This window comes from Sapajus apella, unplaced genomic scaffold, assembly GCF_009761245.1.
Source record: "Sapajus apella isolate SASKATOON/1434 unplaced genomic scaffold, GSC_monkey_1.0 scaffold21, whole genome shotgun sequence".
Taxonomy (NCBI): domain Eukaryota; kingdom Metazoa; phylum Chordata; class Mammalia; order Primates; family Cebidae; genus Sapajus; species Sapajus apella.
The window spans coordinates 9,864,231-9,881,076 of record NW_022436961.1 but is presented as its reverse complement, the minus strand read 5'-3'; the positions used below and the strand labels follow the sequence as shown (position 1 = coordinate 9,881,076).

The window sequence follows — 16,846 nt, the reverse complement described above, 5'->3', positions numbered from 1 at the left end:
ACTTTTAGGCTGAGTGCAATGGCTCATAACTATAATCCTAGCACTGTGGGTGGCTGAGGTGGGAGGATTGCTTAAGCCAAAGAGTTAAAGACCAGCCTGGGCAACAAAGGTAGACTTAGTCTCTACACAAAATTTTAGACAATTAGCCAGGCATTGTGGCACACGCCTGGGGTCCCAGCTACTTGGGAGGTGAGGTGGGAGAATCACTTGAGCCAGGGAGGTGGCAGTGATCCATGATCAAGCCATTCCACTCCAGCCTCAATGACAGAGTGAGACCCTGTCTCAAAAAGATAAAGAACTTTTAAAAGAATTAGGAACTTGTGTGTGTTTCGTGTGGATACATGGGGAAGTGAGAAGAGGCGGTTTGAGGATTTTGTTCCCTCTATTGGCAGAAAGGGGTGAGGCAGTCACAACCACAAGCAAAAGTAGGTTAGAGAAACTTGGTATTACATTTATTTTTCTTTAAATACATAACTTTCTCCCACCCTCACCCACTGCAGGGAGGAATAGAAAAAATCCCCACCCCCTTCCATTCTGGGGATTTCGTATCTAAAGCCTGAGAGGTGAGGAAGAAGTATAAAAATACTACTTACAAAGGGAAGGAGGTATCTGTTGCTTAACGGTAGATACCCTCATCCCTATGCCCCTTTTGATCCAAAAAAAAAAAAAGCCCCTGGGAATCAATTGGAGTACAGAACTAGCCCTCCTCTAGAGGGTCCTCAAACCTCAACGTGGAACAGGAAGCTCTAACTGAGGAAGAGAATGAATGGATAGCACCTTGGGTCCTGGCAGGGGAAGGGCCCTCTCTTACCCTGGAGTCAGCCAGCACCGGCCAGCCTTTGTTTCCATAGGTCCCGTGTAAACATTGACATTTTCCTTAATGTCCCTGCTCTTCTGTTTCATACAGAGCCTCCCTCGCCTCTTGTGGAGGTGCATGGTTCCTTGATCTTTCCTTCCTCCAGAAGAACTGAGAAGGGGAGGGAAGGTCTGTAGAGGGGGCAGAGCCCATCTTATCCCTTCTGGGTCAGGGCAGCTCTTCCTCCTAAGGGGAACCTTGAAAAAGGATGTCCTCCATGTTCTTGATTGGGATGGACGCCTTCCCCCAGAGCAGGGACAAGGCAGGTAGATAGTCCAGTACCAGGAAATGGTGGTCTTGATGGGTGAGGCCACCAGCATGGAGTAGCAGGAAGAAGGCTTCATGAGGCAGGAAGTGGGGGCACATCTGGCACTGGTCTCGCACTGAGGGTGGAAGCCCAGCCCTGGACTACCCTTCCCATCACGGGGAAAGTGACCATCATCACCTTACAGTCCTGTTTGTTACACCTGTGCATCCACGAGGCAAAAGGTCTTCTCCAGGTCTCGGTGTAGCTGCAGCACTCATACCAGCTCATCCAATAGAATCCCAATATTCTGCGTGGCCTCTGAGGGACCAGCAATGGGCTTGTTACACATGGGGCAGACACAGCGAACTTCCAGCCATTTCACCAGACACCTGGGAAAAAAGGAATAACGGTAATCTCTAATGAGGCAGACCACACTGCTCCAGCTGTCTCCCAAAACAAGACTATCCCGTGGTGGCTCACGCCAGTAATCCCAGCACTCGGGGAGGTGGAAGCAGGTGGAAGGTCAGGAGTTTGAGACCAGCCTGACCAACATGGTGAAACCCCATCTCTACTAAAACTTCAAAAAATTAGCCAGGTGTGGTGGTGGGCACCTGTAATCCCAGCTACCTAGGAGGCTGAGGCAGGAAAATCGCTTGAACCCGGGAGGCAGAGGTTGCAGTGAGCCGAGATCATGCCATTGCACTCCAGCCTGGCGGCCTGGGCAACAAGAGCGAAACTCTGTCTCCCAAAAAAAAAAAAAAAAAAAGAAAAAAAGAAGGCCGGGCGCGGTGGCTCAAGCCTGTAATCCCAGCACTTTGGGAGGCCGAGGCGGGTGGATCATGAGGTCAAGAGATCGAGACCATCCTGGTCAGCACGGTGAAACCCCGTCTCTACTAAAAATACAAAAAATTAGCTGGGCATGGTGGTGCGTGCCTGTGATCCCAGCTACTCAGGAGGCTGAGGCAGGAGAATTGCCTGAACCCAGGAGGCGGAGGTTGCGGTGAGCCGAGATCGGGGCATTGCACTCCAGCCTGGGTAACATGAGTGAAACTCCGTCTCAAAAAAAAAAAAAAAAAAAAAAGAAGAGGAATATCCCGATACCTGCCCCAACCTAATCCCCCTGAGCTTTGCTTGGTGTTTACACAGGACCTGGGGCATCTCTGGCAAGCAGTAGATAGGAAGTGGCAGAGACTGGAAGGTTCCCGAAGATGCTTTCTGATTACTTCTCCTTCGAAGGGCACCCTGGACACATTCCCACTTACTTGCGGTGAAAGGCGTGTTGGCACGGGAGCACGCCTAGCTCATCCTTCCCCTTGAAGTCTTCCAGACAGACTGCGCAGGTCTGCTGCAGATAGAAAGGAGCAGGTAAAAGCGTCTCACTCATTCATCCCCAGACAAGAAAAAACTAAGCTCTAGCCTAGTCTGTTCTATCAGGCAGCAAACATAGAACATTCCTATTATCATAGAAGTTTCAACTGCACTGGAAAGAGCTATCCTAGAAGAATGGTTTTCTTTTATTTATTTATTTATTTTTAAAAGATGGGGTTTCACCATGATGGCCAGGCAGGTCTTCAACGCCTGACCTCAGGTGATCCACCCACCTCAGCCTCCCAAAGTGCTAGAATTACAGGTGTGAGCCACTGCGTCCGACTTAAGAATGGTTTTCAATACTGTCTTGCACAATACATTTGGTGAGCAGGCATGTAATACTGTGCAGAGTTAAGGACGGGGGCAGCAGTATTTGTGATCAGTTACATTCTTTTAATCTAGACTTCCCACATCCCTACATATTAACTCCCTTGACGTCAGGTGAATTATTCTCCTAGAAGAAGGCTTGGGAAACATTTGCACTTGCTGAGTGAGGCGTAAGGGACAAAATGAGCCCACGTCTAGGAGGTGTCATGTGTAGTGGAACTGTGATCCTCCCCACTCCCAGACAACCACGAGCATGCTCTAAGCAGGAGTGTCTGTGGTCATGAACAGAAGGCTTGGGAAATGGGTTAAGTGACCTTAGAGGCATAAGTAGGAAAGGCATGGGATATGACTAATTCCTAAAGTCAGAGTTGAGGGGACTAAAGGAATTAGTGTATGGGTGGGAGCGGGGTGGGAGAGAAATGGCAGAGTCACAGGAATAAACCCACTAGTTAGATCTAGTCTGTTAAGATGGGGTATACACAAAAATCAAAGGACCTCATTGTCTACAGTAACAACCAGGACATAGGGGCTGAACAAGGGAAAGTTAGCTGAATTCTGTCTATGGCATGAAAGGGTGTGACCATCCTCCTGGTAAAAATTATGCAAGTGGATTCCTGGGGCTGTGGGGCACTACTTATCTAAACCCTTCTGTGATCCCTTCATGTCTTCTGCTTGAGGCTATTCCAGATAAAATCAATTCCATGTATAAATTACTTGCTGAGATGTGTCCCTATTATTTGGCCAAAGGAGATACGAAAGCAGGAACTAAGCAGATTTCTGAAAGCGTCCAAGCTGAGAGCTGGAGCAAGGTGCTGTCTCACCTGCTGGGGCCCTCCTGCACGCTTTCCTGGCACACTTACCCCATATAATTGTAACTTCTTGGCATCACCTTTAATCACCACCTGAAAAGAAAGAAGACACATGATGTCTGAAGAAGAAACCAACCACTGGGGCCAGCCAGGTATCAACTAATGAAGGGAGTCCCGTGGAACGCCTGGGGCAAGCCAGACTTCTGACACTGAAGGGGGTTAGCCTCAGGGAGGCTCAGAGGTGAGGCCAGGGGGGATTCCTGCCCAGGAGAGCCTGAGCCTGCCCTCCTTGCCTCTTCCCATCAGGTCAGGCAGAGAAGGAAGCTTCCCGGAAACATGCAGCACTTTACCTCCTTATATCCATACCGCTCACTCTGTGCCTGGTTCCGGAGTTTGCTGGGGGGAACAGAGAAAAAATAGAGAAAGCAGGTTAAGCAGAATGATTCAAAGCAGGAGAGGCTGGCTGGATGCTTGGGAATTCTTTTGAAGGCAGGGAGGGGTGCTTGTCCCATACACACCACGGGGCATACTTTGGACCTATGCAGGCCAACGAGGGTTGATGAAGGACTAAGATTCTTACTCAGGCTTGACAGTCTCAAAATTCACTGCCAGGTCTCATACACAGATTGGGGGACCTGCCAGCACAGCACCCCCAAATAGTTCATTCACTCTTCCCATCCTTTCCTGGTGAGCAACTTCCTTCGGTCACCCAAACTATACAGAAATCAACACTGTGTTTACTGAGTACACAGAAGTGAGACAGATATGCATAAAAGTGTTACTTCTGCTAAGCCAGGATAGCAGGATAAATAAGTCTCTGTTGACCCTGGGGAATTTTCCACCCGGAGAACACAAGTATTCTGGAACCAAAGCACACTCTTCCCTTTGCCGTGCCAGACAACACAGACGATGCCTCCTTTGTTTTCCTCTTTTCATTTTAAGCTGGTGGCCTGCATACCAGCTGACTCTCTGGCCGAAACATGGCATGCCGTTACTAATGGCAATAGCATAATATAATGGTTATGGAGCAGTTGCTAATATGTCGCTGGGACACTTACGATATTCACGTATGTTCTTAATGATTCTAAACTCTAAGAGTGAGATACCTTCATTTTTATAGGTAAGAAAAATGAAGCTCGTCAAGGCGTGGTGGCTCATGCCTGTAATCTCAGCACTTTGGGAGGCTGAGGTGGGTGGATCACTTGAGGTCAGGAGTTCAAGACCAGCCTGGCCAACATGGTGAAACCCCAACTCTACTAAAAATACAGAATGAGCCGGGCATGGTGGCACACACCTGTAATCCCAGTTACTTGGGAGACTGAGGCAGGAGAATTGTTTGAACCCAGGGGACGGAGGCTGCAGTGAGCTGAGATGGTGCCATTGCAATCCAGCCTGGGCAACAAGAGTAAAACTCTGTCTCAAAAAAAAAAAAAAAAAAGAAAAAGAAATGAAGTCCAAAGAAGTGAATTTATTTGTCCAAACATCACAGAGCTAGTTGGTAGCAGAGTCTGGATTTGAATCAAAGCTGGTGTGATGATAGAGCCCAAGCTCTTTACCAGATAATGTGGTCTGTTTCCCCAATCAGGTGGAATGCATCATAGTCCTGAGAATGTGATCTAGTCCTGGGACATACTTTACCTTTTAGTAAGTCTACAACTCTGAATGGCTTGCCATGCAAATGGCTGAGACCATAATTATACACGGGATTTTGTGCCGTTTTATTTTCAAAGAGGGTGGGGGATCTTTCATGCAGAACTCTGCAGGCAGCTTTAGAATGCCTCCTGTATGTGGGTTGAGTGGGATGGCTCATACTTGTAATCCCAGCACTTTGGGAGGCTGAGGTGGGCAGATTGCTTGAGCTCAGGAGTTTGAGACCAGTCTGGGCAACCTGGTGAAACCCTGTCTCTACAAAATATACAAAAATTCTCAGGGCATGGTGGCATGCACCTGTAATCCCAGCTACTCAGGGGGCTGAGGCATGAGAATCGTTGTAACCCAGAAGGCAGAGGTTGCAGTCAGCAGATTGCACCACTGCACTGCAGTCTGGGCAGCATAGCAAGACCCTGTCTCAAAACAAAACAAGAATGCCTGCTGTATGTGGGCGATGGGAGAACCCGATAGGGCTTTTCCTGGCGATCACTTCTTAACACAGTCCTGGGTTATTTGGAAGTAAGCACAGAAACCCAGCAAGCCAGGAGAAGCAGGAAACTCCAGTCTGAGGACCAAATCCAGCTCACTATTTGTTTTTGCAAGGTCCACAGGCTAAGAGTGGTTTTTATTCTTAAATGGTTGCAAACAGAAATAAAGAATAATGCCAAGTTAGGCGGACTGCTTGAGGCCAGGAGTTTGAGACCAGCCTGGGAGATGCAGCGAGAACTTGTCTCTTCAAATATAAACAAGCAGAAGAAAAGAAGCTGGTGTGCTGGTCATGCCTGTAGTCCAGGCCACTTAGGGGGCTGAGGCAGAAGGGGTGCTTGGGCCTAAAAGTTCAGAAGTTACAATGAGCTAGGATTGCCCCCACTGTACTCCAGCCTGGGCAACTGAGTGAGACTCTGTCAAAAAAAATTTTTTTTAATAAATAATTAAATAAATAAATGAGTAGATAGATGGATGGCTGACGTAAGTCAAAAAGAGAGAAGTTCCAATCACAGAGCGTCCCAGTGGAAGGGGGTGGGGTGAGAAGTTGAAGCTGCTCCCTGGGTGATGGAAGAGGCAGGAGACGGGGGCAGAGCCAGGCCTGGAGCACAGTGCAGGGCGGATAAGATCAGGCTGCCAGCCTCCTCCGTCGTTCCTGATGGGAAGTCAGGTGACCTGGCAAGGTCCATGTTCCTGGGGCCTCTTGGGAGCTCCAGTCCAAATGGACTTATGCCATGGGCTTGGGTACTGGGGCAGCACATCTGCCATCCCCTCCCCCTTCCCTCTTCTCCCCACTGTATCCTTTCTGCTTCAGGCAGGGCTGGGCTAAAGGCCTAACCAATGCTCCCACTGTCCCATCCTTCACTTTGCAGAAAGCTCCTTGGTCCAGAAAAGGTCTTTGTACATACACGTGTCTCTGTCCCAATTTCCAAATGAGCAGGGCAGAGGGGCATTGGGACGTACCCAACGTTCACGTGGCTACTGTTAGTTGACTGATACTGGGTTCAGCAGAGGTGGGAAGTGTTCCCACGGACAGAGAGCGCACAGCCGCCTTGAGGGACAAAGACACTGCTGCTCTGTTTTGAGGTACGTGCAGAGTAAACAAGGAAGTAGTGAAGAGCCTGTGTTTTTAACTGTCTGGGGAATGAGGGACTGCTATGCATTTTTGAGGCACCCATGTCTCACCTGCAACGTGGCTATACTTATGTAGTAGACGCTGTCTTTTTCTGTTTTCTGTACCCCAGGCACCTAGCTCTTCCCCCACCCCTCATGCCTTTCTGGCTGAGTCCTTTAGTGGTTTTGCCCAGGGATCCTCCAAAACTCAGAATGGGAAGGGCTTCAGAGCTGCCCCCTCATCCTACATATAGATTTCAGCTCAGAAAGGATGAGATCATGATGAAATGTGGCCGCAAAGCTTGCAAGGAAAACAGAGCAAAAAGCAGAAACCCTGGGCAATCCCAGCTGGGGACCTAGTACCAACCAGTCTTGACAGGTGGCCTTCTCAGCTGTTGGGTGAGCACAGCCACTAAAAATAACCCATTTCAATGAGACCATTTCTAGCCGCTGCCAGTGGGCTCTCCCTTTCCTCTTTTCCCTTTTAGAACAAACAATGCAGCCAGGCCCTGAAAATAATGTTTCCCTTCCTGCCTATTTGTACTTCCTCGGCCCCTCCATTCCTGTGTAGGGCAGAGGTCAGCTCTGAGAGAGGGGGAAGCTGGCCTTGGCCACTGGGCTCACCAGGCCGGGAGCAGTGGGGCCTATTTTGGCTCAGGAGGAAACTGAGAAGCAGGGAGAGGAAGTGGTGGCTTCTACGTCTGTGTGTCTTTTTATATATAGACATTCACAGGCTACCACATACCACTGAGCCTCTGGGACTGTGAAACTCCAGGGTCAGCGGGCCTCAGGCAGGCTGCAGAACAGGACAAGGTGACGAAGGAGCAGATTACTGCAGAAGGAACAGGTGGTGCTGAGAGCACCACAGTGGGGACAGCTTTTAGCATCATGTGGTTACTGTTCTGTTTTTTTGTTTTGTTTTATTTTTATTCTTATTTTTTTGTTTTTTGAGATGGGGTTTCACTCATGTTGCCCAGACTGGAGTGCAATGGCGTGATCTTAGCTCACTGCAACCTCAGCCTACTGGATTCAAGCAATTCTCCTGCCTCAGCCTCCCAAGTAGCTGGCATTATAGGTGCCCACCACCACGCCCGGCTAATTTTTTGTATTTTTAGTGCAGACCGGGTTTTAACATGTTGGCCAGGAGGGTCTCGAACTCCTGACCTCAAGTGACCCACCCACCTCAGCCTCCCAAAGTGCTGGGATTACAGGCATGAGCCACCACACCTGGCCCTGTTCTGTTGACTACAGCCAAATAAAAAGAAATCAGCAATCCATAGCTCTCCAGCCTGTCATTCTGCAAGACCAGATCCCTACCTGCAAGCGGGTGGCTTGCCTACAGTGGCTCCTCTACTTCAAGGAATACGACTCAAAAGCCAAATACTTGGCAGGACTGGTTAAGACCCTAGCTCCTTGCTGCCAGACTTGCCCACCTCTGTATCTTCCTCTATGTATCTCCTTGGGCAGATGCTGAACTGCCTGAGCATAAATTTCCTCATTTATAAAGTGGGCTAATACCTAAACTGAGGATTAAGTGAACTAAATGGTTTATAAAATGCTGACCACAACAATGGCTGGCCTATGGAAAGCCCTTGGTAAAGAGTGGCTAAAGGCTGGGCATGGTGGCTCATGCCTGTAATCCCAGCACTTTGGGAAGCTGAGGCAGGCAGATGGCTTGAGCTCAAGAGTTTGAGACCCACCCTTGGGTGACACGGTGAAGCCTCATCGCTACAAAACATATAAAAATTATCTATAAAAAATGTAAAAATTAGCTGGGCATGGTGGGGGCACACCTGTGCTTGGGAGATTGAGTTGGGAGGATGGCTTGAACCTGAGAAGTAGAGGTTGCAGTGGGCTGAGGTCTTACCACTGCACTCCAGCCTGGGCGACAGAGCAAAACCTTGTCTCAAAAAAAAAAGTTAAAAAGAAAAGAGCAGAAAACCTAAGGTTCACACTTATTAGTGGCTGACTTAGGAAATGAACTAGCCACCCACTTCATTTTCTCTAGGTCGTTTCTGTTTTTGTAGAGATGGGGTTTTGTTGCCCGGGCTAGTTTCAAAATCCTGGACTCAAGTGACTCTCCTGCCTTGACCTCCCAAAGTGCTACAGTTACAAGCAAGGGCCATGGTGCCTGGCTGGCCTGGATGGTTTTTTCTTGAGGCCCTTTGCCGCTTGGCATGGCTGTGCCTCTGTGGTGTGCTGGGGAGGAGGAGCAGGGAGAAAAGGGACTTGAGAGAGTTGGTTTTACAAACCCCTCTCAGCTTCATCATAGAGAAATCTTTGGTATTTGGTATATCTTCATATCCTCTGTCTCTAGGAATTAAGCATCAATTGCTTAACATTGGGAGGTTGGTGGTCAGGAAGAAATTGAGGGAAAGAAATGGGCTTCGGGGAAAGGGAGGAGACAGGAAGAGAGGAGAGATACCAGAAATCTACCCTCACCTCCACTTAATGGTTATATGCAATCTTCAGACCCAATTGTACAAGAGGGAAGATAAACCAGTATCTCCTCTGCATAGACTTTTACATGGAAAATTCCAGTTCCAGGGACCTGTGGGAAAAGTTCTGAGAAAGAACAGGTCCAAGGAAACACCTGGGGGTGCTGGGGAGATGTGCCCGAGGGCATTTCCCCTTCTTAGAGGGAGCTCTTCCAGCCTTGGGGAAGATGGACCAGTTCCTGCCTCTCTTGTAGCTGCCTTCCAGCAAAACACTCAAACCCAGAAGGGCATCTTAGGACTAAAGCCAGCAAAGCCTTTTCCTTAATCTTAATTTAATCTTCTTAAATGATTTGATCAGACACCAGCCCAGACCCCAGCTGATGTCTACCCAAGCATCTGGGAATGTGTGCGTGGTGGGGGGGATAGCTATCGGCCACAATGGCCCTAAAGACTCCGAGCATGCCCTACTGGCCAGGGAAGTCCAGTATTCTCCAAGGTACAGAACAATCCCATACAATGAGGAATTGTCAATGCCAACAGTAAGCCCCAGTCAGAAACACTACTACTTTGATTCTCATTCTAAATACCAGTCATGTTCTAAATTTTTTATAGAATAACTGCCACCAGAGGCCGGGCATAGGGGCTCATGCCTGTAATCCCAGCATTTTGGGAGGCTGAGGTGGACGGATGACTTGAGATCAGGAGTTTGAGACCAGCCTGGCCGACATGGTGAAACCCCGTCTCTACTAAAAGTACAAAAATAAATCTTAGCTAGGCATATGACTATAATTCCAGCTATGACGAAGGCTGAGGCAGGAGAATTGCTTCAACCCAGGAGGCAGGGGTTGCAGTGAGCCAAGATTGTGCCACTGTACTCCAGCCTGGGCGACAGTGAGACTCCGTCTCAAAAAAAAACAAAAAAAGAAAAAAAAAAACAGGTTGGGTGTGGTGGCTCACACCTGTAATCCCAGCACTTTGGGAGGCTGAGGCAGGTGGATCACCTGAGATCGAGAGTTCGAGACCAGCCTGACCAACATGGAGAAACCTCATCTCCACTAAAAATACAAAATTAGTTGGGCATGGTGCACATGCCTGTAATCCCAGCTACTCAGGAGGCTGAGGCAGGAGAACATAGCTTGAGCCCTGGAGGCAGAGGCTGTGGTGAGCTGAGATCATGCTATTGCACTCCAGCCTGGACAACAAGAGTGAAACTCCATTCTCAAAAAAACAACAAAAAAAAACAAAAAACAGCCACCAGTTCTCTTGTCCTTCAGCAGGAGACAGAGAAAGCGTTCCCGGAGTGTGGTGAGCCCTGCCAAGCTCCAGGTCTTCCCTTAGATCCCTAAGCAATTAAGAATAAATGACAATTTAAACAAATAACTCTGGCCGGGCATGGTGGCTCACACCCCTAATTCCAGCACTTTGGGAGGCTGAGGCAGGCGGATCACTTGAGGTCGGGAGTTTGAGACCAGCCTGTTCAACATGGTGAAACCCCATTTCTACTAAAAATACAAAAATTAGCTGGGCATGGTGGCACACCCCTGTAATCCCAGCTCCTTGGGAGGCTGAGGCAGGAGAATTGCTTGTTGAACCCGGGAGTTGGAGGTTGCAGTGAGCCGAGCTTTGAGCTACTGTACTCCAGCCTGAGCGTCTCAAAAACAAAACAAAAACCAAGTGCTCTCTATAGACACTTGACTTACTTCCTAATATTAGTATCTGGAGGGCTGACAACAGGTCCCCAGGGGGCAAAAGAACATGATGCTGGCATAACTGATGCCCACCTGTTGCTGACCACCTAAAGGACATGAGTAGGAATAGAGAAAGACAGACAAGGGACCACTAACTTTATCACTCATTCACACAGTAATTCCAGGCAACCTTAGAATAACTGGCCAGGAGGGGGGATGCAGCCCAACCCGTGGTAACCTTATATGCTCAGGAACAACTTGATAGGCTGATATAAATAGAAACACCAGACCCTCAGGGGCCCAGAGAAGGGCAGGCTCAGCCATGTCCTCAATGCGGTGATTCCAGAATAAGGCTAGTGACTCTGCTATGGCACCCTTGCTCAGCTTACCCCACAGCCCTGGTCTCCTCCCTCCTGCTGGACTCCCACCCCAGTCAGCCAGGGATCCACGCACCTGATAAAATAGCAGCAGAAGATAAGGCTGAGCATGAAGACAAAAATCCCGGTGCCAAAGATCACCATGTAGATGTTGAGTGGAAGGTCCTGGAAACTGATGGGTGGCATCGAGCAGGACTTGTTGGTGCTCACCAGTCCCAGGCCACAGAAACACCCTGCAAAGGGAAAGGAAAAAATAAATCATATTAGGGTTGGAAATTTACTGCTGGGGCTGATGGCACTGTGTCAGCAGGATAGAAAGAGAATTGGCAGGCTCCAGGTGCCTAAGCCTCGGATTCAGTGGCTCCAGTTTTATATCTCAGCTCTAACACTTACTGGCTATGTAATCTCGAGCAAATTTAACTAATCAACAAAATTGAATACTAGCCAAAATACTTGAAACAATATCCCCATCTAAGGGATAATAAATTTAGCCACGCTGGGTCTGGTGGCTCATGCCTATAATCCCAGTATTTTGGAGAGACTGAGGCAGGTGATCTCTCGAGGCCAAGAGTTCAAGACCAGCCTGGGCAACATACAAGACCCATCTCTACAAAAAATAGAAAAATTAGCTGGGCATGGTAGCACATGCCTATAGTCCCAGCTACTCAGGAAGCTGAGTGAGGTGGAAGGATCACTTGAGCCCAGGAGTATAAGGCTACATACAGTGAGCGATGATTATACCACTGCACTCCAGCCTGGGTGACACAGTGAGACCCGATCTCTATTTTTAAAAATTAAAAAAAAATAAAAATTTAGGCAATGGGTAGAAACCGGAGAACTTAATTCTATCAGGTAGGAACCCATATAGCCTTAGCTGAGAAAATATTATTCGGGTTCAACTCCCCCTTCCCTAGCTAGCCATATGACCTTTAAGAAGTGACTTCTAAGTTTCACTTTGTTATATGAAAACAAGCAAAATAGAGAGAGGACTGAAAATGGGTGTGTAAGAAAATATGCTTTGTAAATTGCAAAGGGCAATTGCAAAGGTTATTTGTCATTATTAAGCCACCTGCTCCAGAAGACAAGCTGTGCCAGGACTAGAATAGAAATTGTTCACTCCAAGTCCCGGGCCAGCATTCCACAAAATGGTGATGGGGGTGGGGAGGAGGTTACAGCTTCCCTCACTGGTCACCTTCCCGCTTTCTACTCAAAGCCTCAACGCGCAGTCCCAGTGACAGCAGCATCCTCTGGGAGCTTTTTAGAAACATATACTATCGGGCCCATCCCAGCCTAAATGAATCAGGGCCTATGCTTTTTTTTTTTTTTTTTTTTTTGGGGACAGAGTCTCGCTCAGTTACCCAGGCTGGAGTGCAGTGGTGCAATCTCGGCTCACTGCAACCTCTGCCTCCCGGGTTCAAGTGATTCTCCTGCCTCAGCCTCCTGAGTAGCTGTGATTACAGGCACACACCATTATGCCCAGCTAATTTCTGAATTTTTAGTAGAGATGGGGTTTCACCATGTTGCCCAGGCTGGTCTGGAACTCCTGAGCTCAGGCAATCTACCCACCTTGGCTTCCCAAGGTTTTGGGATTACAGGTGTGAGCCATGGTGCCCGGCCAGGATCTATACTTTAACAAGCTCCTCAGGTGATTCCCCTGCACATTCAGTTTGAAAAGCAAAGGCCAAGATGTGTCCCTTCTCACAGGACTCAGGGATAAATACTGACTGGCCTACCGATTATGACAGTTACTTCTCTCTTGCCCTCTTGCCAGTATTTGGTGTTCAGGTGGGTATGTGACCAAGTTCTGATCAAAGAAACAAAGAGATCTTTTGGAAAAGGAACTGTTTGTTTTTAGAGACAAGGTCTCGCTCTCCCTGCGGGCTGGAGTGCAGTGGCATGAACATGCCTCACTGTAGCCTGCGACTCCTGGCCTTACGAGATCTTCCTGCCTCAGCCCCACAAAGTGCTGGACTACAGGCATGAGCCACTGCACCCGACAGGTTTTTCTTTTTTTTTTTTTTTTTGGGGGGGGGGGGCTCATGTCTCTCAGAGACACCTAGAATTGCAGTAGTTAAGCTGCAGCTGGAAAGACAGCAGCCCAGTAGAAAGTCAAATCGCTTGGCCGAGCACAGTGGATCATGCCTGTAATCTCAGCACTTTGGGAGCCAAGGTGGGCGGATGGCTTGAGGTCAGGAGTTCGAGACCAGCCTGGTCAACATGGTGAAACCCCCTTCTCTACTAAAAATACAAAAATTAGCTGGGCATGGTTGTGCACATCTGTAGTCCCAGCTACTTGGGAGACTGAGGCAGGAGAATCACTTGCACCTGGGAGGTGTAGGTTGCAGTGAGCCGAGATCATACCACTGCATTCCAGCCTTGGCGACAGAGCAAGACTCCATCTCAAAATAACAACAACAACAAAAAAACAAAAAACAAATGTCAAATGGCTGAGGATGGCTGAAGGGAAAGAGAGGAGTCCTTGATGAATGAGAGAACTGGAATTTGCTGTCCACCTGCTACATCCTAAGCACATTCTCATGCTATCAATTTCATCTTTGTACTGCCACAGTAAAGGTTACTTCCCCCACCAATGGGAAAAAGACTCAATCATTTAATAACCCGCCCACAGTCAAATAGCTAGGAAGGCCTAGCTCCTAAGGGCTCTCTGTACTCAGGCGTTGGGTTCTAGGCACTTTCCTGAGTCTTGGCTGGGAGCCAGGGTATATTTGCATGCCAAAGAATTCTATACTCTAATGACCAGTGCTACCACAACTCAGCAGCAGGCTGGCTTGAAAGACTGGATGTCAACTTGGACATCAGTCCTCTTCATCCCTTACTGGCGACTATGTAATGAGCCTCCATTCAAACCTCTTTCAGACTGTGCCCCATTCTACTGCCACAGCCCTACTGTAAACACTCATCACCTCCCACTGTTTCCTAGTTGATGTCATTCCTGTTTCTAGTTCCTTCTCCTCTCATTTACCCCACACACCTAACACATCCTCCTAGTTGCCTTTTTTTTTGAGACAGATTCTTGCTCTGTTACCCAGGCTGGAATGCAGTGGCACGGATCTCGGCTCATTGCAACCTCTGCCTCCCGGGTAAAAGCGATCCTTCTATCTCAGTCTCCCCGAGTGGCTGGGATACAGGCATACACCACCATGCCCAGCTAGTTTTTGTATTTTTAGTAGAGATGGGGTTTCCCCATGTTGGCCAGGCTGGTCTTGAGCACCTGACCTCAAGTATTCCACCTATCTCAGTCTCCCAAGAAAGTGCTGGGATTACAGGCATGAGCCACTGCGCCCCGCTCCCTCCTGGTCGTTTTGATCTTGTATTTTCCAAACTCATGACTGGTTTCAAGTCCTCCTAAAACATTCACCCTGTCCCTTCACAGCTTCCTACTTAAAAGCTCTCCAATACTATCCCAATGGGCCAGTCTTTCTCACTATTTCTTGTACAACCTTGCCCTTGCCTGCCTCCCTGTCTTTGTTCACAAGAGTTTTCCCTTCCTGAAACACCTATACTTCTAAGAACAAAGACGAGAGCACCACTGAGAGCATACAGTTCCCCTAAAAGTCTGAGCTGTCGGGCATGGTGGCTCATGCCTGTTAAGCTAGCACTTTGGGAGGCTGAGGCGGGCAGATCACTTGAGGTCAGGAGTTCGAGACCAGCCTAGCCAACACAGTGAAAACCCCATCTCAACTAAAAATACAAAAGATTAGCCGGGCGTGGTAGTACGCACCTGTAGCCTCAACTACTTGGGAGGCTGAGACAGAAGAATTGGTTGAATGTGGGAGGCAGAGGCTTCAGTGAGCCAGGATGGTGCCACTGTACCCCAGCCTGGGTGACAGAGCAAGACTCCGTAAAAAAGCCGGAATCCTCCTAGGTTTGCCAACTCCAACTTGGACTTTTGTATATTCTCCAGCCTCCAGCATAGCCTAGCATTTGGCTTGTTCTCAATAACCAGTTAATAGATAAATAATTTTCCATTTTCTTAAAATAACCTGGTCCCATTGGCAAAACCTCCCACTTCAAAGCAACAGGACTGATGTTTGGGAAAGTTGCCCAGAAACTGCCCTCAGCTAATGTCACCAGTCAACCAGCAAGTATTATTGAGGGCTTGCTTTATGCACTGACCTACACATCGTGGGAAAACAGAAAGTAAAAGTTCTTGTTCTAAAAGACTTCTTGATTAAGTTGAAATGAAAGAAATAATTAGCTACTAAACTTTGCTGTGCCCAACAGGAAGTCCCTTGTGACTAGGCTCTTGGGTTAGAAATAAAGTGGTTTTCACCACCACTCCCTGCCCTAATATTTACTTTCTGTGGGCCAAAGAACAATTTTCCATGAAGACATTATGGCGGATTGGCTAGAGTGACAAACTTCAGTCTACACTGGAAAAGGGCCTCAGGACTTCCCTTGTGCCCCCAACTGTCTTCTCACCTCCTTCCTCAGCATTATTTGATGCTACAAGAGAGTCTAACCCCCATCTGCCTTGGTTCTTCCGGGCACCTTTCATGAGCTGAAACCTCCTTTGGTTTGCGGTTGTGGGAACTTGTAGAGCCTGGTAGCAGATATTATAGAGGTTGTGTGCGCATTCTCCCAGCATGATGCCCCCACCCCCAAGTCCTCTGATCAGTGTATCCCCACCATCTTATTCTGTCTGATAAAGGCTTCCCCTCTATCTCCCCACTGATTGAATCATCGAGCTTGGGACTTCACATGATAGAGGTTGGGGGAAAGAGCTTCACAGTCAAGAGGAGATGGTCCATTTGCTTGTGTTCTTATTAAAGAAATGGCAAAGCCAGGCGTGGTGGCCCACTTCTGTAATCCTAGCACTTTGGGAGGCTGAGGTGGGCGGACCACAAGGTCAGGAGTTCAAGACCAACCTGACCAACAGGGAGAAACCCCATCTCTACTAAAAATACAAAATTAGGCAGATGTGGTGCCGCATGCCTGTAATTGCAGCTACTTGGGAGACTGAGGCAGGAGAATGGCTTGAACCCAGAAGGCGGAGGTTTCAGTGAGCCGAGATCGTGCCACTGCACTCCAGCCTGGGCAACAAGAGCAAGACTCTGTCCCTCTCCCTCCAAAAAAAGAAGAAGAAAAATAAAAAAAGAAATGGCAAATAGTCTATTGGTTAAAAGCTGCCACTGCAGAGAGGTTTTTATTTAAAACTATATAAGGACAGCGAAGAACAGCCCCAGGAAAGAGGGGCTCCAGATAGTTTCTGAAGGGGTGGGGGAGGGGTCGCTTCTTCACTGGAGTCAAAGAACAGGATCTCTCAGTCACTTTAAGAAGTGCAAAGAGGCCAGACAAGGTGGCTCCTGCATTAATTCCAGCACTTTGAGAGTCCGTGGTGGGAGGGTTGCTTGAGCCCAGGAGTTAAAAACCAGCATAAGGAGGCTGAGGCAGGAGAATTGCCTGAACCCAGGAGGCGGAGGTTGCGGCGAGCCGAGATCGCGCCATTGCACTCCAGCCTGGGTA

At 48.4% G+C, this 16,846-nt stretch overlaps 1 protein-coding gene across 2 annotated transcripts in view; it reads right to left on the bottom strand.

Annotated features, from left to right (window-relative positions):
• Window positions 1-426: 426 nt before the first annotated feature.
• Window positions 427-16,846, bottom strand: part of RNF122 (ring finger protein 122) — an 18,739-nt gene continuing 2,319 nt past the window's right edge. The window contains exons 2-6 of one of the 2 annotated variants that reach the window (XM_032288264.1): window positions 11,436-11,592; window positions 3,958-4,003; window positions 3,659-3,700; window positions 2,366-2,448; window positions 427-1,492 (exon numbers count right to left, since the gene is read on the bottom strand). In XM_032288264.1, the coding sequence (XP_032144155.1) occupies window positions 1,378-1,492; window positions 2,366-2,448; window positions 3,659-3,700; window positions 3,958-4,003; window positions 11,436-11,592 (443 nt within the window). In that variant the 3' untranslated portion in view covers window positions 427-1,377. The remainder of the gene's footprint in view (window positions 1,493-2,365; window positions 2,449-3,658; window positions 3,701-3,957; window positions 4,004-11,435; window positions 11,593-16,846) is intronic. The other variant, XM_032288266.1, reaches the window with a different exon arrangement.